Below are 26,960 nucleotides of genomic sequence, written 5' to 3' on the forward strand. Positions count from 1 at the left end.
TTAAATTGCACGGTTTACCTCTTTAAACCTCTCACGTTGCCAGTCTGGTGATTTACGTCGCTGAAACGAGGTATAGCGTGGGAACGGAGCCCTGACAGACACAAACGGAAACCATAGGTTTCAATGGTGACGGATCCGGTGCAAATGGTTTCAGTTTGTGTAGCTTGTGCAAGGGTTCCGTAGTTTTGACGGAATCAATAGCCTAGTCGACTGCGCTATTGATTTTATCAAAACGACTGATCCCTTACATAACTGACAAACAGAAACCATTTGCATCGGATCCGTCACCATTCAAATCTACCTATGGTTTCCGTTTGTATCTGTCAGGGCTCCGTTCCGACGGGAAGCTTTGACGGAACGGAGCCCTAGCGCAGATGTGAACGAACCATTAGCGATGTGAGAGGGTAAAAGTCGTTAAATGGCAGAAAGCTCTGCATAACGCTTTGCCATTAAAGAGACCCTCCTGAAGTGACTGGAATCTAAAATGATCAGCTCCCTGTCACAAGATACACTCCAAGTGACCGCTGTGTTCTACAATGGGACTTGAATGCGGGAAGCTTCTTTCCTGCATTAGCACCGTTGTCATGGAAACCCGTGACTGCTCTAACGTCTCGTGCTTCAAACTGTCTGGGGGAGAGGAGCATGCTGGGAGGTCATAATCCTCTGTATGGAGATCAGATAACTGATCTGATGCCTGTTGGCCATCAGATCAATATTTGCAGTGATCTGCATACAGAGGAATGCTGGAATAGAACACATGTTATCCCAGTATCCTCTAGACAAGGAAAAAAAGAAATGTCATTAAAATAGTAAAAAACAAAACCAAAAACATTTTAACACCTCCAACAAGCCACCCGCAACGCAACATTACAGTCTATTTTTTTTTGTCACATGGATTTTACATGGAAGATTACATTAATGCATCCAAATCACTATCTCCATAGTTGCACCTCTATCTGCTCTTACACCTCCAATAAAAATGTAAAATTTCTGTACACTTGCTTTACAACAGATCTCACATACCACCTAAAGGCAGGACCCGCATTAGGAAAAAGTGCCCTTTTTTTTGGGGCGTTCTAGCGATGTCAGCGGGGTGCAGTACGCATATTTGGTATCGTTCTGCATGGTAGAGGGTATTATTTTGTGACATCAATTTATCAGGTTAAACTAATTCTGTGAAGTTACAAAAGGAAAGAAATAAGAAAATTACCCCCCTCCAATTTTTCCGTACATAAAACAGAAAAAGATACCAGTTCTGTCTTGGTACCACAATTAAAACCCCTATGGTACCCGGAAAAAGTAAAAAATATTTGCCATAGTATGAAGAAAAAAAATAAATAAAAATATGCACCCTTAGAATCTGGTATACCAAAGGGGGAAGTTTTGATGTGGACATTTAGGCATTGGAAGGCTTTGGTCTTGAAAGGGTTAACAAATATGTTGATGGGAAAATAAAAGTTATTGCTCTCGGACTGTGGCGATGGAAATACGAATAATCGCTGAAGGCCCAAAATAGGCTGGTCTCTAAGGGGTTAAGGATGTCTGTTCTTGGAAAGTCAACAAACTTGTTACCAAACAGCAAAATTCTGAATGCAGCGCTGGACTAGAAGGGAACGGCCATTAGCAGTGTGAACATGGCTTTTATGTGCGGATATTCCGCAGCATTTACCTTTTTAGCAACAATGTGGTTGAGCTTTAAACCAATCTAATCCACACGCTGCGAAAATAGCCAGCAGAAAAGGCGTGCGGAAATTGACTTTCTATGGAAGTTTTTTCCCGCAGCATGTCCATTTATGTTAGGGAAATGTTGTGTAATTTTCTCCGTGTTTACGCTACATGTGGCCGTACCGTACACGTATTTTATATGCATGAGACTGAATTTGCTTTGTGCTGGCTACTCGGTACCATTAAGTACATGGGGAGAAGCTCATGGAGCCTTTTTTTATATACTTCTCTTACCTCCCAGTACTGATCGCTGGGTGCCTCCAAATGACCTCAGCCAGGCGCCAACACAATATGCCAGAAAACCTCCATGGTCCCCCATACTAAATAAACTCCAGCTGCCATAAAGCACACACATAAATGGCTACTACAAAAATGAACCCATTTTCTCTTCGACATACTACTTTTAATTAATAAAGCTGAAATTAAATCCCTGACTCCCTTTGAGAAGATTTATATATGTGAAAAAGCTCAGGATGCTACTTTCATTATCGTTGCTGTTTTTTTTTTAATTTGAAGTTTTAATTGCAGCAGAATAACTTGTCTGTAATATATGGTCCCCCCTACGTTTTTTTTATAGGTCAGCAGGACGTATTGTTGCGGCACATATAGAGCTGGTCCGATGAGACAGATCAGCTTGGTGGGAGCAGTTGATGAAGAGGTTGGAGACTTTTTTCCAGAGTTCCTGGACATGTTGGAAGAATCTCCTTTTTTAAAGGTTGGTTAAATGTTCATAATACAGATCTATGTTTTTAATTCTAACATGTCTGACTGATATTTCTCCTCACTCCGCCAAAAACATGCCAGGTTAGCTTGGCTGAGCGTGCATGTTTATTATAATGGGGACAGGGGTAGAAGTCTCTGCCAGACATCATATTGCAATCAGACATGCTTGATTCATCTTTGACATCTGGGGAGAGTCTGGAGATCACCATACACACAAGACAGTCGTCTGATTTTACGGTGAGTACTCAAAAAAATAAATCCCATTTTCTTGTTTGCCTCGTGGAGGTAGACCGATTCCGGGACGCCCTATGGCCGTCCCAGTGGTGGAAACAGAAGAACGAAAGGACATTATCTTCTGCTCCACAGTCCTAGCGACCAAGGGAAGCATTTGCTGAAACAAAAGTATGCACACTGTAGAACTTGGTAAATGTGTGCAGAGACTACCAGGCAGCCGCTCGTTGGATACCTGAAGAGCAGAAGCCCGATGGCACCAACAACCTTAATGGAATGGGCCTTTATTTCGTAATGGTCATTCCCTCCCCTTGATCCGGTAGACCTTGCGAATGGTGAAAAGAATCCATCCAGCGATAGTATTCTTAGTGGCCACCAAGACCTTACTCTGACCTTCCAGGGTGACAAGGGAAGAGTCAGATCTGCGAATAGAGGAAGTGAGAGAGGTGGATCCACAAGGCGCGGATGACTTCCAAATTGTGAAGACCGTGTTCTTTAGGACGCAGCACATACGGACAAAAGGATGGCAAAACAATATCCTCTTTAAGGAGGAAGGGGGAGACCACCTTGGGCAAAAAGAAGGGTACGGTACGAAGTACTGCCTTATCCCGATGGAGAGTTAAATACGGGGAATGACAAGATGGGGCTCTCTGTTAAGAAACCCTCCAGATAGAGGTCATCACCTTTCAGGTAAGGAGACTTAGAGATCTCCCGCAGATGTTTGAACGGCGTTGACTGCAGCGTGTCTATCACCAAGATCAAATACCATCTATGAGTGGGGGACTAATAGGAGGAACCAGGTGAGCAATCCCCTGCAAGAAATCTGATTATCCTATTTGGGCGCCAGTTGTCTGTTGAAGAGTATAGATAATGCAGACACCTGCCCCTTAAAGGAAACAGGTCACTAGAGTTTAGGCCGCTAAACCACCAGCATGTCATTATACTGTTGGGGAATAGCGTCCTAAACATTCGCCTCCTGTCAGTTTTTAGTATTTGGCTTTAAAAAGTTATAAAACAGCGTGTGCTATATGTATATTACAGGAGAAGAATCTTGATAGGAGTCAAAAGTCTTCCTGTTCAGTACTCAGATGAAGCTGAGGCAGTACTGGACTTATCTCAGGACTCCTCTCTGCTAATTTACCTGCACACGCTGCATTATAAAGTTTTTTTATTTTTTTCGTTTTGTTTTGTTAGACCAAATGCTAAATGTTTAAAATGCGCTTTCCCTTCAGTAAAATATACTGGTGGTTTAGTGCTCGACTATCTAGTGACTGGTTCCCTTTAAGTGAACGGAGGGCAACACCACGATCCAGCCCTTCCTGGAAAAACAGTCTGGACAGAGAAAAACCAAGGGAGGAATAGTTTGATCCTTGCTGAAGAGTAAGAATGTCTACCAAGTACAGTGGTAAACGCGGGCCAAAGAAGGCTTCCTAGCTTTCAATATGTTGTGAATCACCCACAACTACAAACCCTGTCCGTCGGAAACTGCAGCTTCGACAGCCGTGCCGTTAACTGTAGCGACTGTGTTAATTCAGGTGTAAGAAAGGTCCTTGGCTTTGATCCTCTTGATAAGCCTGAGAAGAGGGGTCAACCTAGGTAGCGGTCAATCAGGTTGAAACGTTCCCATGGAGAGATTAGATCCTTGACCCGTTTGTAACTAATATGTGTACTGCCGAGAGAGCAGAGACGTGGAGCTCCGCTCACTTCAGAATCCTCTCTGCCATCGCTGCTGAACTCTGCATCCCTTTTTGGTGATTCAGATAGGCTACTGTAATAACATTGTCCATCTAGACTCAGACCAGACAGATGGGTCATGCAATCTCATTGATTTTCACACCCGTCGCACGGACCTATATTAGTCTATGGGGCCATGCAGACATGTGCGTGATTTTTACGCAGCGTTGGTCCGCTGCGTCAAAGTCACGACATGTCCGTTCTTTGAGCGTTTTTTGCGCATCACTCACCCATTGAAGTCAATGGGTGCGTGAAAACCACACATGCCACACGGAAGCACTTCCGTGCGACCAGCGTGATTCGCGCAACAGCTGTGAAAAGGTTGAATGAAAACCGAAAAGCACCACGTGCTTTTCTGTTTACAAACATCCAAACGGAGTGTCATAATGATGGCAGCTGCGCGAAAAGCACGCAGCCGCGCATCATAAGGGGCTGACACACGCAGCTGTCAAGTGCCTTTTGCGCGCGCAAAATGCTGCGGTTTTTGCAAGCGCAAATGCACACGCTCGTGTGAATCCAGCCCAAATCTGATGGTATCCTGAGTGATCTGGAGACTGGCTAGTTTGTCCTCCCTGGAAGATGATTTGATCAGGATGTCGTCCAGGTAGGGGACAACAAACTCCTGGAGCGAAGAAATTTTGTTGAAATGCCTTCAGTGGTAATGCCAGTCTGAACGGGAGTACCACAAGCTGATAATTGTGAGGGGGCAATGCAAAGCGCAAGAAGAGCTGATGAGAGAGGCTAATGGGGACATGGAGGTACGCGTCCTTTGTCCACAGAAGAGCGAATACCACCCCCACCCCCCAATACATGGGGGTGATGACAGAGTAGATATACTCCATCTGAAAATGACTAACCATGATGTAGCCATTTAAACAAATGAGGTCCAGGATGGGGCATACCCACCTGTCCTTTTTGGGAACGACAAAGGTTACAGTAAAACCATTATATTTCTGATCATGAGGGACGATGATGATGATGATGATTACTCTTTGGTTTCAAGAAGAAATATATTGGCAGCTGTCCTGGCAGGTGACGGAGGTGGCATGGACTGTAACAATTTGGTAGGCTAACTAGCTCGATTTGTGTACACTGAGGATACGACTTCCGACACAAGCATCTGAGATGTGAGAGACTGACCTGCTCAAAGCGCAGAAGACTTGCAACGGGGCGCACCTTCAGGTCAAACTTGTTTTACTCTCTCCGGGCTTTGCAGTCTGAAAAATGGGGTGCCGATAGGAACGGTGCTTAAAGGGGGCCTCGTTCTTGGAGTCCTGGTGGGACATTGCCTGGATGCTTAGGCATCGTGCACACGGCCGTGTTCGGTCTGTGATATACGGGCCGCATGTCTGCCGCGTTCAGGACCGTATTCCCGCAGGGAGACAGGGACACTCGGCGTCCTATATAACTATGATGCTTAGAGACCGGCTCCCTGAACTGTTTTCGGTATTGGAAAGGCTGCCGATGTGCGGTCTGTATATCACGGACCGAACACGGCCGTGTGCATGAGGCCTTACAGACTGAGAAATCAGTTTTTTCTCTGGGAGGCAGTTACCTAGCACCAGCTATTAGGTGCCGGCGGCTGCCTCTTGAAATTGACGTTGGAACGAAAAGTGTACCCTCAGCTACCTCGTAGCAGTGCAGTCACGTAAGTTACTCCCGTGTGTGAGTGTGCGCGCGGGATTGCCTCAGAATTTTTTCAGCGGCATTGGAGCAGAACGCTATTCGTAGGTCCGCATCTGTGGGACATTCTCCACAGAGCGTCATAAAGAAGTGTAACACCGCTCCATCTTCCTCCTCCTCTGGGGAAGAACAGCCATTAGAGAACCAGAGAGCAAAAAAAAAATTATTCCCCACTGCCTCCTCTGACTCAGACCAGGAGTCTCAGAAGTCTAGCTATAGGAGGAAAGACCTTCGTTTGAGGGAAGTTACAGACATGCCACATACTGGCATCTTTAGGAGGTTAACAGACAGTGCCCCCCTTCTGAATACTCTGCTTAGTTGAACAACACAATTTGCCTCACCGAATCGGTTCCCTGAGGTATTTCCCTCACCCCACTTGAAAGTAGAGTAGGAGTTGGATAGTGTCACCAGGTCTGCAGCATGGTCTGAGAGGGGCAAATAAAGTGATAAGCAGATGGCCCGTGTAGCCTTAGCGGGTAAGACACCCCCTACTAAGTTAGTTTCACAAAGATGGGCCATAGCCGAATCGTCTGAAGTAAGATTTTTGGTCCGTTGGCTTTTAGGTCAACCCTTATTAAAGAGGATGATTTGGTCCTTATAAATTGTGTTGGCATCCCCGATATCCAGGCATTAACTGCACCTGAGATTGATCCAGTGCTCCTGCGTTTCTAGTTCCACAGATTCCACAGACCAAACCTTGATGAACATATAGTTTAATCCCTTAATGACACAGCCTAGTTTAGGCCTGAAGTCTCAGAGCCCATTTTTCAAATCTGACGTGTCACTTTATGTGGTAATAACTTTGGAATGACTTTATTAATCCAAGCGATTCTGGGATTGTTTTTCTTGTGACACACTACTTTATGTTAGTGGTAAAATTTGGTCTCTACATTCAGTGTTTATTTGTGGAAAAATAGCAAAATTTTCAGAAATTAGTAGTTTTCTAAATGTATATGGTTGTAAGACAGTCATACCACACACAATTGTTGCTAATTAACATTTCCTATATGTGTACTTTGTTAGCATAATTTTTTGAACATACTTCTGTTTTTCTAGGATGTTACAATGCTTAGAACTTTAGCAACAATTTCTCACATATTACAAAAGCTTTTTTTTTTTTTTTTTTATTTGGGGGACTGGTTCAGTTCTGAAGTGGCTTTAAGGGGTTTATATTTAAGAAACCCCTATAAATCACCCCATTTTAAAAAGTGCAAACCCTGATAGTATTCAAAACTCACTCGCTAACCTGTTTGTTGCATGGTGGGTAGAAATGTATGTATGTGAACTCCTTTTGTGATGACCTAGTATCCTCATTGTTTGGTCGTCTGATGTGGCGGCCATACCAGACTTTGTCTATTACATTAACAACAATCCCTGTGGTTTATTTTTCACCTGTACTTCGGATGAATCGAAGGTTTCCTTTTTGGATTTAAATATTGTAGCTCCTATTGAACAGGGCTCTGTTCACACAGGCACTTGTAGAAAATATACTGCAAGGAATACGATACTCCATGCAGGTTCATGTCATGCAGCTCATACAATTAAAGCTATTCCACTAGGGGAGCTAGTACAAGCAAGACGCAAATATTCTACAATAGAACACTAAAATAGAGGGACATAATATAAAACAAAGTTTGCGTTCAAAGGGGTATACGAATTGGATTTTGAATCTGGCCACTACTATGTCTGATCAAAAGAATAGAACAGATCTTCTCAAAAATAGAAATAGGTACAGAGCTAAAACTAGTAGTAATTCTTGTCCCACCCTGGTAACCATATACAGCGTAGAGTCTAATGAAATAAAAAAATATTTTGGATACATTTCTTCCCATACTTATTCAGTGTGACAGCCTACAATACATTCTGCATAAAGGGTATAGGTTTTTCACAAGAAAAGCACCCATCTTAGGTTCCCATCTATCTCAACGTTTTTTACAAACTAAAAAACGAAACAGTACCTGGCTCAATACCCAGGGTTTTTATAAATGTGGCGGTAGATGTTTAATTGAAGCACACGTAATGTCATTTATCAGACTGTACAATCTAACTTTAGCTATATCGAATGCACTAGCCTCCAATTAAAAGCCAGAATTAGGGAACATATTAACGCTTCTTTAAATACTCAATCTTAAAAATCAATCAAATTTGGCCAAACCTTTTTCTAGTGTTCATGGGGGAGATCTCTCCGCTTTTCGCTTCTCTGGCATTGAAAGGGTGATTTTACCTGCCAGGGGTGGAGACCGGAGGAGATCTCTTCTAAACCGTGAAGGGTTTTGGATTCTAATCATGATCAACAGCAGTTTTGACTTAATTTTAAACTATTGAGTGTTACTATATTTTTGCAAGAGTTGGTTATTACAGAAACTACAAGAAGAAAATCCAGTCAGGTAAGGGATACTCCGCTAATACCATCAAAAGCATATTTGCAAGATTGGAAAATGATTACCTTGGGTCTTAAACATAGTAAGGCTTGGCTTATGCCTTCCTCTTAAAAAAAAAAAAAAAAATTTTTTTTTAAAGGCAAATACCCAGATTCAGGACAGACAGGAGCTTAGATGCCGTTTTAGACTGAGCGTTAGCAGAAGGGAAGATTTCTCTATATCAACCTGAACAAAGGCTGGATCAGCAATTTATTTCCAACCTGTTTTGTGATCGGATCAGTCAGACCGGTCCTCAACGTAAAACCTCTAAACAAGTTCTTATTGGAGAAGAGTTTCTTGTTCGAAAGTATGACTGACTTTAGACTTTTTGAAAACTGATGTTTTTCCTTTTTAAAGCTAGATCTCAAGGATGCATTCCACTCCTATATATGTGGCTCGGTTTAACAGAGTACTCTGTTTAAAGAGGCTCTGTCACCAGTTTAGAAGTGCCCTGTCTCCTACCTACTCTGATAGTTGCTGTAATGTAGATAAATGTTTTTTGTTTTTGTTTTATTAAAAACAAAAAAAAATTATTATTTGACGGAGTTATGACTTTTTAGTTTTATGCTTATTTCTTCTAAATGGCCAACTAGGCGTTTTTTCTTTTTACTTTTGAGCAAGTGGTCGTTGTAAAGAGAAGTGTATGACGCTGACCGATCGGCGTCATACACTTCTCTTCATTCATGCTCAGCTGTACTCACAGCAGTGTGATCTCGTGAGATCATGCTGTGCTGTCACTTACTCCCACATTGATTGGTCAGCATCATACACCTCTTTTTACAACACCCACTTGCTCAAAAATAAAAAAAACGCCCAGTTGGGCATTTAGAAGAAACCAGCATAAAACGAAAAATAGTCCTAACTCCGTCAAAAATATTTTTTTTTTAAAAAACAAACTTGAGATCATCATGTCTCTTACCTTCACATATATAATCCTTCTATTTAAAATTCTTTATCAATTAATTTATAATATATATATATATATATATATATGATAGATATTTTGTTTTACCTCCATAGTGTGCTGAGTAGATCCTGAAACTTTTTATTTACTGTGGGGAAAAAAGCAGCCAAAAAAATGCACATAAATTGACCTGCAGTGCGGTTTCTTCAACCACAACATGTCCATTAATGCTGCGGAATCGCAGCTCTTCTGTTGCGGGTTTTCCCATTGAATTCAATGGGGTGCTTAAACCCTCGACAAAGTGGTGTGTTGTGTGATATTTGCAGCAGAATCAGTAATTCCGCCGCAAAAATCGCAAGTACGAAAAAAGTTATACTTACCCAGAGTTCCCTGCTTCTCCAGTCCGGTCACCCTGGATGATGTTGCAGGCCATGTGTCCACTGCAGCCAATCACAGGCTGCAGCGGTCACATGGCCTGCAACGTCATCCAGGGAGGCTGGAGCGGACGTCAGAGGAGGGAGGGGGTAAGTTTGTGCGATTAATTTACACAGCAGAATTTACGCCCGAAAAAATGCACCACCATGTGGTGCGGGTTTTTGGACAGCACTCCCCGGGGGATGGATACGTAGGAAAGTGGTTGGACTTAAGAGTGTCCATAATTCTCACCAAATATATTCTCTCTAAGAGATCTTGCAAGGCTCATTGAAAGAGTTTTAGCGCTACAACTGGGATTCAGAACGGCTCTTTGCCAGGAGATACCGTTTTGTTTGTTCCAGAGAGTACCTTCTCGGAGAAGAACTCCCAGAGTGTTCAGAATCCCTCTACAGGTCAGGAGAGAATTAGAGGCAATCGTAACATTGGAAGACCCTATTACTAATTTTATTCGCGCTGCAGATTTAACCATATCGGACGCATCTCTTATGGGGTGGAGCTTATTGACTAGACTCTGCAATAAAAGGCGCTTGGTCATGCAAAGAGAAAAAGCTGCATATCCGTGTCCTAGAATTAAGAGTGGGTGAGACTCACCGGTCAGTCTCTAGTGAAGGAGGAAATTACCTGTCAGTCCATTCTAGTACAAATGGACAACAAGACAGGAATAGCGTACCTCAACAAGATAGGAGGTACCAAATCCAGAAGGTCATGTGCAGAAGCACTTAAGTTCTGGACTTGGGCAATGGAGAGGAAGCTAGACTTGAGAGCGCAATAAGTTCTAGGAGACACAAACTATATTGCATGTGCAATTTCCAGACAGAAACTAACCTTGGCAACGGTTGCCCTAAAGAACCAACTTTTCAAATAATTTGCTTGCTGCATGCACATGGTCCCCCGGAGCTACGAGGATAGATGCCCTAACCTTCCCATGGAAGGACTTAGTACACCTTTTATGCTTTCCTTCTCCCTACCCTGCTGCCACAAACTCTTCAGAAGATAGAAGAGGAGTGTATAACATGGTTAATGTTAGTGTACCCTGTATGGCCATCGAAACTGGTACCCCAAACCCTCTGACAATGGAGGAGAAGCTCCCGTTGTGGATGACAGTAGTGTTTCCAGGGTCCAATGGACCTCCTATTACCGCTACCAAAACTAATCTGGATAGCTGCAAGAATCAGCTTTTTTCATTTCTGGAGTTATCAACACAAGCAAACAACCTACACGTAATCAATATAATTGCTCGATATCTGAGTTTTGACATTTAAGCCAACTATGCGACTCCATTATGCCTATACACTGGGTCGGTATTAAGTTAGCTTGTCTTTTTAGCTCTTACTATGGCTGCTAGACCAATGGCGTTGACTTTGATCCATGTAGTGGAGCCGTGGCTCTCGCTGACTAGCAGAGATTACATTATTTTAAACCGAAAGACCAAGACCTCACATATTGACAAAAGTCCTATAGAAATTGATCTTTTAGAAGACGTGGCTGACTCATCCCTGTGTGATGTGACACTGTTAAAAACCTATCTCCCCCTCCTTGGGTATGTTTTTTGTCCAGCTAGGATTTTAACAGTTTCATAACACACAGGGATGAGTCAGCCAGAGAGGATTAATAATTAATTGTAGTAATTTATTTGTAACTTCAAGTCAAAGGCCACAGCCAATACCATCAGGGGTTACTTTGCTATGCGAAGCGCAAGGATAGACACAAATCTTTAAAGCACCTTCCATTAGTTTCCTCCATAGCAGCAGCTAAAGGAATTATTTTGAATTCCATCCTTAAAGAGGCTCTGTCACCAGATTTTCAAACCCCTACCTCATATTGCAGCAGATCGGCACTGCAATGTAGATTACAGTAACGTTTTTTTTTTGTTTTTTTTAAAACGAGCATTTTTGGCCAAGTTATGAGCATTTTTATATTTATGCAAATGAGCCTCAAGTACAACTAGGCGTGTTTAAAGTTAAGTCCAAGTGGGCGTGTACTTGTTTTACTAGCTGGGCGTTGTGAATAGAAGTGTATGATCCTGACGAATCAGCATCATCCACTTCTCTTCGTTAACACCCAGCTTCTGGCAGTGCACAGACACACAGCGTGTTCTCGAGAGATCACGATGTGACCATTCACTTGCTGCCCCAGGTCCTGCATCGTCTCGGACGAGCGAGGACACATCGGCACCAGGCGTCAGAGGCTACATCGACTTACCTGCAAACGCTGATGCTGCTGCAGAATCAACTGTAGCCTCTGTCGCCTGGTGCCGATGTGTCCTCGCTCGTCCGACACGATGCAGGACCTGGGGCAGGAAGTGATGTCACAGCGTGATCTCTCGAGAACACGCTGTGTGTCTGTGCACTGCCAGAAGCTAGGTGTTAACGAAGAGAAGTGGATGATGCTGATTCGTCAGCATCATACACTTCTATTCACAATGCCCAGCTAGTAAAACAAGTAAAAACGCCCAGATGTACACACACAATACACGCCCACTTGTACTTCACTTTAAACACGCCCAGTTGTACTTAAGAAAGGCTCATTTGCATAAATATAAAAATGCTCATAACTTGGCCAAAAATGCTCGTTTTTGAAAAAAAAAAAAAGTTACTGTTATCTACATTGCAGCGCCGATCTGCTGCAATACGAGATAGGGGTTTGAAAATCTGGTGGCAGAGCCTCTTTACAGGGGTTGTCCGAGATATATTTTTATTTTAAATTTAAACACACAATGCACACATTAAGTATTCCCTAATATACTTACCTGTGCAATCTTGCTTCTGTTCTCCGTTCTGGCAGCTCTTTTCTGCCGATCACATGTCTTCTGACGTCACGTTTTCTTCCTCCTCCACTGTCGTGTTGTATCCCGATCACATGGTCTCGCCCCAGCGAGACCTCGGATGGGACACGACACGTCACTGGAGACGTGTCGTTTCTGCGGGTGCCCGTCCGCCCAGCATATGCATCTTTTCACTGTGAGCGCGCCTATGCGTGTTCACAGTGAAAAAAGTGAAGAGGGACGGCACCTGCGGACTAGAGAGGTACAGTGGCATCTGTACTTTTAGTTCTTCCCCTATCAAAGCCTACACATAGTAGGCTTTGATAGGGAATTATACAACACGATGCAGCACACGGGTCGCATGCAGCCCTTGAGGCTGTTATCTGCTGCCCGTGGGACACCGTACACTGTTTAACAACTGGTTCCCGACCGCTGGCTGTATTTTTACGGCCAGCGGTCAGGGACGGGTCCTTAAAACCCGAGCCATAGACTTTCTACGGCTCGGGTTTTAACTTGCTGCCCGCGCAATCGGGCAGCTGAATGTCGGGTCTCCGGCTGTCAGTGACTGCCGGGGACCCTGAGGAGAAGACAGAAGCAGCTTTAGCTGCTTCTGTCTTCTCCGATGTTTTTTTACACAGCGTTCAATGAACGCTGTGTATAGGAATAGAGACAGCGGCCCCGCGCCGCTGTCTCTATTCCTCCCGGTGATCATGTGACTGGTCACATGATCACCGGGTGCCGTTACTGACAGACTGCTGCTGGGTCTTACTAGACCCAGCACAGCCCTATTAGTGACAATCGTCACTATGAGAGGGCTGATTTCCACTGTAACTGGGGCTGCTGTGCAGCTCCAGTTACAGTGGAAAAGATGGTGTAAAAGAAAGAAAAAAAACATATAAAGTTCCCCAAAGGTCTTTTCTGACCTTTGAGGGACAGACCATAGTAAAAAAAAAAATAGTAAAGTGCAAAAAAAAATTAAATAATAAATACACATAAAATACCCACCCCAAAAAAATACCGTTCCCCCCCCCCCCCCGCCAATCATTGTTGTAACGCTAGCGCTGACCCTAGTACCCTAATAGACATGTAATATATAAAAATTTACGGTAGACAATGACGATCACAAATAAAAGGTATATTTTAGGGTAAAACTATCTTATTACCAAAAAAAAAATAGCTGAAGCGTAAAAAAGCTTATTTTTTTACTATTTTCAAACTTTATGAAAGAAAATTCTAAAATGGCAAAAAAGGTGTGTATAAAAACGATAAAAAAAGAAACCTGCATGGTCTACGGAAAAAACGTTGCAAAAATCACGTCGTTAGCCCAACAAATAAAAAAGTTATAGCCATTTAACGAACACGTGCTAAAAATGGCTAAACGGTGTCTGGTCCTGAAGGCGCAAAATAGCCACGTCCTGAACTGGATAAGATCTTCTGGGGTCCTGTATCTAAGCCTACATTGTTAGGGTATGTTCACACGAGGGCGTCCATAACGGCTGAAATTACGGGGATGTTTCCGCCTGGTTTTTTTTAAGCGGAAACAACGTAGCAAAACTTGTAAAAAACGGCCCGAAAATGCGTACCATTGATTTCAATGGGAGGCGTCGGCGTCTTTTTCCCGCGAGCAGTAAAACTGCCTCGTGGGAAAAAGAAGCGACATGCTCCATCTTCGGGCGTTTACGCCTCTGACCTCCCATTGACTTCAATGGGAGGCAGAGAAAGCGTATTTCCGTTGTTTTATGCCCGCGGCGCTCAATTGCCGTGGGCGAAAAACACCACGGAAAACGACGCAAAAAACGCCGCAAAAACAACTCCAAAAAGGCTACGATAAACGCTGCGAAAAACATTGCAAATAAAGCCGCGAAAAAAGAGGCAAAGAACGCCACGAAAAACGCCGAAAAAAAACGCAAACAACGACGCAAAAAAAGACGTGAAAAACGACGCAAAAAAGGCTTCGATAAACGTTGCGAAAAACATCGCGGAAAAAGACGCGAAAAAAGCCGCAAACAAAGAGGCAAAGAACGCCGCGAAAAACAACTGGGAAAACTCAACGAAAGACGCAACGAAAAACGCAGCAAAAATAGCCGCAAACAACGATGCAAAAAAAGAAACGATAAACGATGCGAAAAAGGCTATGATAAACGCAACGGAAAACACAGCAAAAAAAACCGCAAACAAACAAGCAAAAAACGCCAAGATAAACGAAGCGAAAAAACGGCCCGAACAAAGCGGCAAACAAAACCGCAAACAGCGCACAAAAAACTCCGGGAAAAATGACGCAAAAATCAACGTGCAGGGAGAGGTAAATCTGCCGCAAACTTCAAGACGGAATGTTGAGGCAGATATTCGTCCGGCAAAAAAACTCAGTGTGAACATGGCCTTAGTGGAGAGAGACATGAGATAGAAGAGGGTGGACGAGGGTTAGGGTGGGCGAGGGTGAGGGTGGACGAGGGTGAGGGGAGACACGAAGAGGTTTATAGACCTGAAAAGAGAAAGAAAACATAATGGGGGGGTAACATTTGCTCCCCATCCTTCAAGAATGTCAGCAAGAAGACAAGTGCAGTGAAGGAGGTCAGCGGGAGGAGCAAGGACAGCTCACATGAACTAATGGAAGGTACGTGCACGCTCATTGCAGCCTGCAATGAGCGTGCACGGGAAAAAAGTTTCATAACAAGGAAAGATCAACAAACCAGAGCTGAACTGCATGTAAACAAGCTGTGCTGAATTCAAAGAAGAAATGTGCTAAGTAGAATTTTTTTTTAAAATAATGCTTTATTTAGGTTGTCTGTATAAGGGGTAATGTATGACAGTTTTTGAAAAAATGTTGGTATCTCGGACAACCCCTTTAAGGCAACTAGATGGTAATCTGAGAGGAACTTCATTAAACACTACTGGAGACCCTCTGACATAGATCAGATATAATTTGAGAACTACTAACATTTGTGCGCTACTTTACCCAATAGCTGGTGCTAGGTGGCTGCCTCCCGAAGAACAAAGCTCTGTTTGCAGGAATCTATCTGCAAACTGTATTTGTTCTAGGGAAAAGGCCAGCCACCTAGCAACAGTGCCCATCCTCTCAACCAAAAATGTTGTTGCTTTCCTGGTAGCCTCTCAAGTAAGGCTAATTCTGCACTTTATTATAGGCGCTGCCAGGAATCCGAAGCAGACATTTCTTAAAAAAACTTTGGCAGTCAAGAAATTATGCCTTGAGGGACAGACCGCTTTAGTCGATCAGAGAACCCGGAATAAGAATTCTGTAAAAAACAAAACAAAAAACTGTAGATATATTATAGTTACGATGGAATAACTATATACACTTGCAGTTGAAATATCCAACCGTTGTTAAATTTCAGTTTGAAGCATGATTCAGATTTACAGAGTACAATTTATACTTTCGGGTATGCATAATTGCATATGTTATTTCTAGGGACGAGGTCTTTCCACCGAGCCTTCCGTAAAAATTCTGAGGTGATCCCGCACACACTGGCGTACCTCACGTGACCGCACTTCTACGAGGTAGCAGAGCGGGCACTTCGTTCCAATGGCAATTTCAGGAGGCGGCAGTCGGCACCAGTAGCTGTTGCTAGGTGGTTGGTCTATTCCCTAGAACAAATACAGTTTGCAGATCATAGATTCCTGCAAACTGAGCTTTCCTAGAGGTCATGGCATGATAGACTTTGGTCTAAGGCAGGTGAGAGCTTTTCTTTTTTCACCTATGGTGTTTGAAATGATCTCATCCAGCCGGCCCCCGAAAAGTCTGTAACCTTTAAAAGGAAAAGACGTCAAGGACTGCTTTGAAGCAGTGTCAGTGGACCAGCAGTTAAGCCAAGCACTTCTGCAGAAAGCAATGATGGAAACTGAGGCTTGGGCCACAATTCGCCCTGCATCCACGGAGGATTTGTACAGATTTTTAGTTGCATTAGACAGCTGATACACTAATTCTTCAGTGGGTGCCCTAGAGAAAATACTGTGGCGAAGTTGGCAAACCATTCAGTGGAGGCTCTGCTAACCCAGGGACTAGCGAAAATTGATCTTAAGGCTGAGCTTGTAGCTTCAAAGGAGGACCTAGAGAAAGACACTATGCGGTGGTCCAAAGGATCACGGAATAAGGCTGTGTCCGCTATCGAAATAGTAGTGGCCTTGGCTAGGCAAGAGACCGAAGGGTCTACCACTGGATACATAAGTCTTAACTGAGCGGTATGGGAAAACTTCTTGTCAGGATGTGTCCATTCCTTGGAGACATCCTCTTCAAACTCTGAAGGGAGAGGGAAAGGACTTATGAAACAGTCTGTTGGTGGAAGGTGACCGTTCCTGCATTATTGATCTGTAAGGTGTCTCAGATCGCTTTTGATCAGACTGTCCACTGTAGATGAGTTTGGAGGACTGATCCTTATCCAATTCAGAGTTGGAATATTTTGGAATATGAAATTCACCCTCCGACAACCTCCATAGGAGAGGAGTAGGCAGCAGACTGACAAGATGGATGCAGATGAGAACAAGCAAATCTACCCATTTTTGGGGCCTAACACATGAAGATGTGGCTGGAGAGTCCATAGAGGGCTGGTCGGAAAGGCAAACTAGAATTCCCATCATGGACTGGGTGACATTTAATGAAGTTACCAATGGAAAGGTAATTGACCGATTCCAGTTCGGCATATTCTGCACTAAGTATGGGCAATGCTGCTGGATGGATGCTTTGTTTGGAGTTCGGCATGCATCGCCAAGGGGAGTAGGTACGATGCTCCCGAAGTATACAAAGCTAAGACTGAATTAAGCGGTGTCTGTAGGAGCGCTATATCCTATAAGGGGCCAACACTTTTTTTATTTTATTTTATTTGGAGTTTCATGCCTCCTATTGGCAGCAGAATATGCACTCGCTCTGTGTCCCCAATGAGAAAGATAGACATGGATAAACAAGAGAATACACTATAGGTACGTAAGCAGAAATGTACATAATTTCTGGTATAACAAGACGACCTGGTATATGAAAATGACATCAAATTGTCTACAATCAGAATCAACTCAACCTTGAATAAGAGGCAGTATATAAAATAAAAGTAACCAATATCAAGTGATATAGGCCTCTGGTTTGAACTGCTACCCCCTTTGTTGAAGAGAAGATAAAGACGTACCAACGAGGGAAAGGGCAGTGGATGTTGTGAAAGGGATGCTGCAGGGGCACCAGCCTATGTATATAGAATTGGTATCTGTATGGGGTGAACACATACCATTCCTGTTTCTCCTAAAAATGTATTAAAAAATGTAAAAATATAACCAGTCGGTATGTCTTTACACAGTCTGACATTGTCCAATCGGTGCTCAGAGTGCCAGACTGTTAGGGACACGCCCATTTAACAAGGAATTGTAAAACCCAGTTGTCAGTTTATTCATAAATTTAGAAAAGATGCTCCAAAATTTGGAATATCTGGGAAATACAAGTATTCCCTAATAGAGATGTCAGAGCTGACTGGTTCTCCTTTAAAGGATTCCATATGAGCCTTCTTAGATATTAAAGTAGAAGTCTGAAATGTTGATTAGCCGTTTCTGATATCCGTTAAATATATTTAAAGATGGAATAAAGAATTGGGGTACTGGTGATTTTTAGATTTATTTTTGTATTGTTATAGCTCATTAAAGTGACCCTCTATTCAAAAGTAAAAATTTGATTATACAGGGTGGGCCATTTATATGGATACACCTAAATAAAATGGGAATGGTTGGGGATATTAACTTCCTGTTTGTGGCACATTAGTATATAGGAGGGGGGAAACATTTCAAGCTGGGTGTTGACCATGGCGGCCATTTTGAAGTCGGCCATTTTGTATCCAACTTTAGTTTTTTCAATGGGAAGAGGGTCATGTGACACATTAAACTTATCGAGAATTTCACAAGAAAAACAATGGTGTGCTTGGTTTTAACGTTACTTTATTCTTTCATGAGTTATTTACAAGTTTCTGACCACTTATAAAATGTGTTCAAAGTGCTGCCCATTGTGTTGGATTGTCAATGCAACCCTCTTCTCCCACTCTTCACACACTGATAGCGACACCGCAGAAGAAATGCTAGTACAGGGTTCCAGTATCCGTAGTTTCAGTTGCTGCACATCTCGTATCTTCACAGCATAGACAATTGCCTTCAGATGACCCCCAAAGATAAAAGTCTAAGGGGGTCAGATCGGGAGGCATTTCTTCTGCGGTGTTGCTATCAGTGTGTGAAGAGTGGGAGAAGAGGGTTGCATTGACAATCCAACACAATGGGCAGCACTTTGAACACATTTTATAAGTGGTCAGAAACTTGTAAATAACTCATGAAAGAATAAAGTAACGTTAAAACCAAGCACACCATTGTTTTTCTTGTGAAATTCTCGATAAGTTTAATGTGTCACATGACCCTCTTCCCATTGAAAAAACTAAAGTTGGATACAAAATGGCCGACTTCAAAATGGCCGCCATGGTCAACACCCAGCTTGAAATGTTTCCCCCCTCCCATATACTAATGTGCCACAAACAGGAAGTTAATATCCCCAACCATTCCCATTTTATTTAGGTGTATCCATATAAATGGCCCACCCTGTACATTGCAAATTGCCGGCGTTCGAGCCCCCACTGTCAGTTTAGAGTTTTTTGATACTTTTTTTTTCAAATTTATTTATTTATTTTTGTGGAAAACCCGCCAAAAAACTGCCAAAAATGCCTCCCATTGATTTCAATGGGAAGGGGAGGCAGTTTTTCCCGCAAGCGGAAGAACCAGCTCGCAGGAAAAAGAAGGGACATGCCCTATCTTCGGGTGTTTATGCCTCTGACCACCCATTGACATCAATGAGAGGCAGAGAAAGCGTATTTCGCGGCGTTATATGGCCGCGGGTGAAAAACGCCGCGAAAATCTGCGTGCAGGCAGAGGAAAATCTGCCTCCAAATTCCAAACTTGAACCCAGCCTTAGGAAGTCAGCCTCCTCTCCAATGTGCCAGCGCCAATGACTTCATGTATAGTCAAATTGTTACTTTTGACTGTAGATCGGTTTACAATCTTCTGTATTTGCATGTCTTGGTTATGACGTGATATGTTTACTCATTCTTTTACTCTAGATTCTGTTATTCATGTTGCTAATGTTTTTGCAGATGACTTTGCCTTGGGGTACAATGTCAACACTTAAACTTCAGAGCAGATCACAAAGTGATGATGGCCCAATCATGTGGGTGCGACCAGGAGAGCAAATGATCCCCACAGCAGACATGCCGAAATCCCCTTTCAAAAGGAGAAGGTAAAACATAAATACTAGCAAAAGGAGGGGGGGAGGGTGTAAACTAAGATTTGGGGGGAAAGTTATGATCCGTAACTATTCTGGAATTGTTCCCCTAATAATGGCTTTATGTACAGTATCCTTTTTTTTCTTCCATATTTTGATTTATTTTCTAGTACAGTTAGCCCCATGCACACAACCGTAGTTTTCATTATGGATCCGTAATTACGGATAAAATTGCAGACCCGTTAATTTTTATTGGCCACGGACACCTTTCCGTATATTTACAGATGTGTGTCCGTGCAGTAGAAATGATCCACAGAATATAAAACTTGTCCCCAATTGTGGATGGCTACAGATGCGTATCCATAGCCGTCAGATCCGTATTTGCACACCGTTAAAACCCTTACGGTCAAGTGCACGAGGCCTTAAACATTTTTAACTTTGACATGTAAATAGATGAAATAATACTTCAGTCCATGATCCAGCATTAAAATTATTATTTTGGAAAAAGTATTTGAACCTCTAATGGGTTCATACATTTCTAGCACCTCTGTGGAACCTTCTTTGGCTACCTAATGGAACAATTTGCAAGGCCATTGTAAAAGGGCTGGGTATAATAGTGGGGTTCACTGACTAGTGTTACCCACTCTTACTACCTCCTTTATATCAGGGTCACTAGGGTTATGCCTAGCTCCCCTACCTTTTTCTTATATTAACGTCAATCTAATCGCTTTGCTACTAAGTGTTTAAGAGTGTGTGTGTGTGTGTGTGTGTGTGTGTGTGTGTGTGTGTTAAATATTACCTTTATTTATAAAATACCTCAACCACAGAACACCGTAAATCACAGTGTAGTATGTGTATCCCAATACACATAACTTAATATGTATTGAATACACTGACACTACACGTGGCACAGTATAAACAAGGTATCACAAAACTTATTCTATACCACCTCCCACTTATCTAAACATACATATGTTACGTTGCAATACACATATTCTCGCGATTGCTGGCCCACTCCCTCCTAACTATAACTGTCCCTGTACACAAAGGGTTAAGGGATGTGGAAGATAAAGGGTTACCACAGGATAATCCGGTAAAGTGTTAACAATGGGAACACGGGATATGCACGTCAGGCAGGTGGGGAAGGGTTATCCCGGGATGTGTAGGTAGGTCAGAAAGGGTTAACACGGGATGTACCAGGGGATGTGAGGTCAACAAGGGTTTCCAAGGGGGAGAGGAAGGGTTGCATGCAGCTATTGCTGCATGTAGATACTTAATCTCATTGGTGCTGGGAGCGTCCATGCAGGCAGGATGATGTCCGTTGGTGGAGCAGGAGGCAGGCAGGGCAGGAGAGGTCCATGGTGAAGCTGGGGAGCAGGTAAATAGAGCTAGTCCGTGGAGTGGAGAGGGAGGCAGGATCCACTACTGAGCGCACTGACGTAGGGCTATTTAAACCCTGCTGGTACGCTCGTAAATGGGGGCGAGTGGGGCTCGTCCCCGGCTTATGTGGGTTGGCGCGGTGATGTGATCTCACCACCGATACATGAGCGAGAACGCCCGTGCAAAGTTTAATATGGAGACAGGAGATCAAAAGCAGTATCCCCTGTCCATCGTTTTTAACCCAAATCGGGACAATTACTAATTGTCCTTTTTTGTGAGGCAGGTACTCATGACCTGGGCTGTGTCTCTACAGCCCTGGCTCATGAGCTAAAATATAAATCTATTGATCTCTCAATAGGGACACTTCCCTTTACAGACATGTACTATAAAAAGGTATTTTATAAGTGTCTATATGTTTTAAACCCTTTTTTTGTCATTGCAGGTCTATGAATGAGATAAAGAATCTGCAGTACTTGCCACGCACTAGTGAGCCCAGAGAAGTTCTTTTTGAGGACAGAACAAGAGCCCATGCTGATCATGTTGGTCAAGGTTTTGATTGGGAGAGTACGGCTGCAGTAGGGGTTTTAAAGGCTGTGCAGTTTGGAGAGTGGTATGTTAATATTAGGACAAGTGTGTGTGTGTGTGTATATAAATTAGGGATGCATCGAAATTTCGGTACTGTTTATACACCGTGCACCCCCAAACGGTTTCATACTGTTATTTCATGTAGTCCGATACTCGGCTGTGCGGCCGCACATCTAAGTATAGTAACACATGAATGTATGAGAGCTGGGGTGCGGCTGTGTAATACAGCCATTGCCCCGCTCCTGAGTCCTGACAAGTGCACTAATGAGCGCCGGCACTGAAGACAGAACATGGCGGGCGCACATGTTCAGTGCCTGAACCGCATCACCTCATGCTGACAGCGCGCGCACTTATTGTCAGGAGCGCGGCAATGGCTGTATTACACAGCCGCAGCCCCGCTCTATAACGGCGGAGATCAGAGAAACCTCTCATCTCCGCCGTTATTCCACTGAATGCTGCGATCAAAGCTGACCGCAGCATTCAAGGGGTAAATTAGATGGGGGGGGGGGTGCCCCTTGGATCGCATCACAGGAATCCTTGAGGGACATACCATATATGGGCAGACAGCCCAGGGTCCATTGAAGGACCCCAGGGCTGTCCTACCATAGTTCCTTTTGTTAGGGCATACTTGGTATGTCCTAACTGCCTATGTACTATGCGTACACAGGCTTATGTACTGTAATATAGATATATGCCTGTGTACTATCAGTATATAGCTATATGCCAGTACATTAAAGTTTAAAAATAAAGTAAAAACAAAGTAATATTACATTTAAAAAAAATACATAATACACCTTTTTTTACAATAAACATTAAAATAAGTCTCAATACATAAAATATACACACTCAGTATTGGCGCGGCCGTAATAACCTGCACAACATTTTTTTTGCATCATTTATTATGTGTACGCTGTAAAAAATAAAATAAAAACTGCTTTCTATCACTTATTGTGGGGCACGAGGTGTGATGATAAATTTAACCCCCATGTGCCTCACATTTACAGTAATCCCATCATGTACCTTACACATGAACCAATTATGACTGAGAAACATGATGGGGTTAATTACTATTAATGTGAGGCCCATTCAAAATTCATCACACCTCGTGCCTCACATCAGAAAATGGAATTTTTTTATTTTTTATTTATATTGCTGTTGGCAAAGTATCGTTTTGGTATCGAAATCGCAATACTACACAAAGTATCGGTATCGAAGTCCAAATTCTGCTGGCTTATACTAATGTCCTTTTTATATGACTATGCAGGAGAAATTCTAAATTTGTTTGGTCTTCCTTAGGAGTGATCAACCTCGCATAACCAAAGATGTGATCTGCTTCCATGCAGAGGACTTCTCCCATGTTGTGCAGAGGTTACAACTAGATCTGCATGAGCCTCCAGTTTCCCAGGTAGTTGTTTGAAGCCATTCTGTGTCTCTGGCTATTTTATTTTCCAGTGATCATTTTTTAGATATGGAGATAACCCTACAAGTTCAGATATGTATTCTTCTCCAGTTGGAGTAGTAGTTAGTGCTAGTGTAATACATTTTTAAATTTTTCAGGTTGTTTTGAGTCATTGAGCACCCTGCTGTGTTTTGGGGCCTCATGGAAGTAAAATTCAGAAGAAATGTTTAATATATGGTATTTTTTGGACATGAAGACGCACTGGACCATAAGAGACGTTGCACCCATAATTTAAAGCATAAGAGGATATATAGATATTTTTTTTGTTTACTGTACAAGTCATATGGGTGCCTTTTTTAAAAACTTGGGAAATTCCTGGACACCTTTTGTCTTTAGAAGCTTCTGATGGGCTAATTGACATCATTTGAGTTCATTGGAGGTGTACCTGTGGCAGCATTTTAAGGGTGCCTCTTAGTGTATATTCACACGGGCTATTTTTGGCCGTAAACGTCCCGAAAAAAGGCTAAAAATACGGAGGCTGAACGCCTCCAAACATCTGCCCATTGATTTCAATGGGAAAAACGGCGTTCCGTTCCCATGGGGCGTTTTAAAAACGGCCGCGTAAAAAAATGCCTCCTAAAAAAGTGCATGTCCCTTCTTGAATCGTTTTTGGAGCTGTTTTTCATTCTCCATAGAACAGAGCAGCTGTATCTTGCTCTGAGACGTGAATCCGTCAGGTCAGAGAGTCCTACTTGTCAATGACCTGCAGGATCGAGCGTTTACCGATCACATCGAAGTTCATAACTTAGATGTGATCGACAACAGGTGGATAATGCGTGTCAGATATGCAGTACAATCTGACACTAAACCAGTCCGTGCTTCTGACATGGAGGATTCAGGTTTTAGCACAAGATACAGCTGCTCTGTATACAGGATACAAAGCCGTTGTATCTCAAAGTAAAAATAATTTTTAATTAAAGTTGCAAAAAAAACTAACTTTTTCAAAGGTGTACATAGCCTTTAAGGTACCACCATCTGTTCAAATGATGATATGCAAGCTTAAACACTATGGGATCACGCAGCCATCATACCTTTCAGGAAGGAGACGTGTTTTGTCTCCTAGAAATGAACGTACTTTGGTGCGAAAAATCCAAATGCAAGAATAAAGGCATACGACCTTGTGAAGATGATATAGATATGTTTTGTACCGGTTTCTTTCAGCAATAGTAAGGCGTGTCCTTTATCAAAGTGACCTGAAAGGCCGCATGGCATGTAAGGAGCCACTACTCCAAAACTGCCATTTTGCAACTGCACTTGGGGACAAATATCTTACTTTTTTGGAGAAATGTCCCTGATCTGATGAAGCTAAAATAGAACTGTTTGACCATAGTTTTGTATGGAGGGAAAAGTGGGCGGCTTGCAAGCCGAAGAACACCAACCCAACCATGAAGCCCTGGGGTTGCAGCATAATGATGTAGGGGTGCTTTGCTGCAGAAGAGACTGGTGCACTTCACAAAATAGATGGCATTATGAGGAAGGAAAATGATGTAGGGATATTAAAGCAACCTTTTAAGACATCAGCCAGGAAGTTAAAGCTTGGCCGCAAATGCGTTTTCGAAAAAAGGACAATGATCCCGAGCATACTTCCAAAGTTGTGGCAAAATTGCTTAATGACTACTGACCATAAAAAAAATTATTGCCAGAACTGAGTGTGTTGTGATCAAGGAGGCCTACAAACCTGATTTGGTTACACCAGGTCTGTCAGGAGGAACGGGCCAAAATTCCAGCAACTTATTTTAAGAAATAGGGTCAAATGCTTTTGGCAGCCTTCCACAAGTTAGACATTTTAAAGGCAATACTGCCAAATACTAATCGCGTGTATGTCAACTTTTTATCTACTGGGAATGTGATGAAAGGAATGAAAGCTTAAATCATTGTCTCTAGTATTACTTTCTTGAAATAGTCATTTCGGGTGTTGGGACTTTAACTGAGAATATTTCTGGCTGGGTGGAAAATCTTCTAAAGCCCTTGGTGAGGTGCACACCCAGTTATGTCCAAGACACCACAGACGTCCTCTGCAAACTCTCAGCCCTGGGTCAACTACCAGAGGGAACAATATTGGCAACTATGGATGTGGAGTCTCTGTATTCTAACCTCTCCCATGAGGATGGCATAGCCCGCATGCCAACACTTCCTTCCAACAAACTAGCGACCGAGCCAGCCCTACAACTCATCAGGTTCGTACTCCATCACAATTATTTTTTTCACTTGACAAAGATATATTTCTGCAGTGTATGGGAAGCGCTATGGGTAGCAAAATGTCACCCCAATATGCTAACCTGTTCATGGCCAAACTAGAGGATGAGTTCTTATTAACCTGCGCAACTAAACCTCTAGCATATTTCCGGTACATTGATGACCTGTTGATAATCTGGACATGCTCTGAACATGAACTGCTTTCTTTCCATAAAAACTTTAAGGCCCTGTTCACACTGTTTTTTTTTTTTTTTTTTAAATGTTTTTTTTACCGCGGCAAAAAACGGGCGAAATTGCCTCCCATTGTTTTCAATTGGAGGTGGAGGTGTTTTTTTTTTTCTTCCTGCGAGCAGAAAAAAACGCTCGCGGGCAAAAAGTGACATGTCCTATCTTCCGCCTCAAAAACCCCATTAAAATCAATGTGAGACAGGAAAAACGCTGCGAAGGGCTGACGCATTTCGACACATTTTTTACGCGTTTCAACGCGGTTTTTTTTTTTTTGTGTTTTATGGAATTAACCGCTCACTGATTTTTTTTTTTCCTTTGCCTGTTGAAGAAATAGGTTAAAAAAAAAACAAAAAACATTGCATAAAACGCCTGTGGTGTAAAACCACTTCAAAAAATCCGGAGCAAATTTTTCCAGGCAGCATTTTCTGCCTGCAAAAATCTCTGTGTGAACATACCCTAACAAGTTCCAGCCTACCATCAAACTCACTCTCAACTACTCTACATCTCAAATAAATTTCCTGGACATGACCATATACATGAGAGAGCATACCATACAAACAACAATCTACCATAAACCTACAGGCCGTCCAGCATATCTGAGATGGAACAGCTTCCATCCGAGACACACAAAGAAATCCATCATCTACAGCCAGGTTCTGCGGTACATACGGATCTGTTCAGACAGTGAAGACAGAAAACCACACCTGCTATCACTGAGGAATACATTCCTACAACAGGGACACCATCCAAGGATTATAGATGATCAGATCTACAGAGCCACAAGAATTCCAAGGAGCAATCTTCTGGAGTACAAAAAGAAGGAAGACAACAGCAGGGTGCCCCTAGTGGTCATATACAACCCACAAATGAACATCTTGAGGAAAATTGCTGCTGATCTCCAACCTATATTTAACGAAGACCATAAACTGAAGGAAATATTGGTGGATTTACCTTTCCTTGCATACAAACCGCCACCAAACCTAAGGAATCTCCTGGTCAGAAGTGCCCTCTCACCACCATCAGAGACTGGCACTTTTCCTTGCAACAGTAGAAAATGCAAGACCTGTACCAACATCTGGTCATCTAACACCATCCAGGTACCAAACACGCAGCAGGACTATAAAATCACTGGCACGTTCTCCTGTACATCCTCCAATGTAGTGTACATGATACAGTGTACAAGGTGCATCAGTAAAGGAATCTACATTGGGGAAACAAAAATTACATTCCAGGATGAATCTTCAGAC

General features: G+C 42.8%; 1 protein-coding gene across 1 annotated transcript in view; it reads left to right on the top strand.

Moving 5' to 3' along the window:
- RSBN1 (round spermatid basic protein 1) overlaps positions 1–26,960 on the top strand; it is a 51,971-nt gene that overhangs the window by 20,267 nt on the left and 4,744 nt on the right. The window contains exons 3-6 of the mRNA XM_075853843.1: positions 2,303–2,440; positions 19,738–19,880; positions 21,688–21,855; positions 23,127–23,235. Coding sequence (XP_075709958.1) covers positions 2,303–2,440; positions 19,738–19,880; positions 21,688–21,855; positions 23,127–23,235 — 558 coding nt within the window. The remainder of the gene's footprint in view (positions 1–2,302; positions 2,441–19,737; positions 19,881–21,687; positions 21,856–23,126; positions 23,236–26,960) is intronic.

The sequence above is a fragment of the Rhinoderma darwinii genome, chromosome 2 (assembly GCF_050947455.1).
Source record: "Rhinoderma darwinii isolate aRhiDar2 chromosome 2, aRhiDar2.hap1, whole genome shotgun sequence".
NCBI classification, from domain to species: Eukaryota; Metazoa; Chordata; class Amphibia; order Anura; family Rhinodermatidae; genus Rhinoderma; species Rhinoderma darwinii.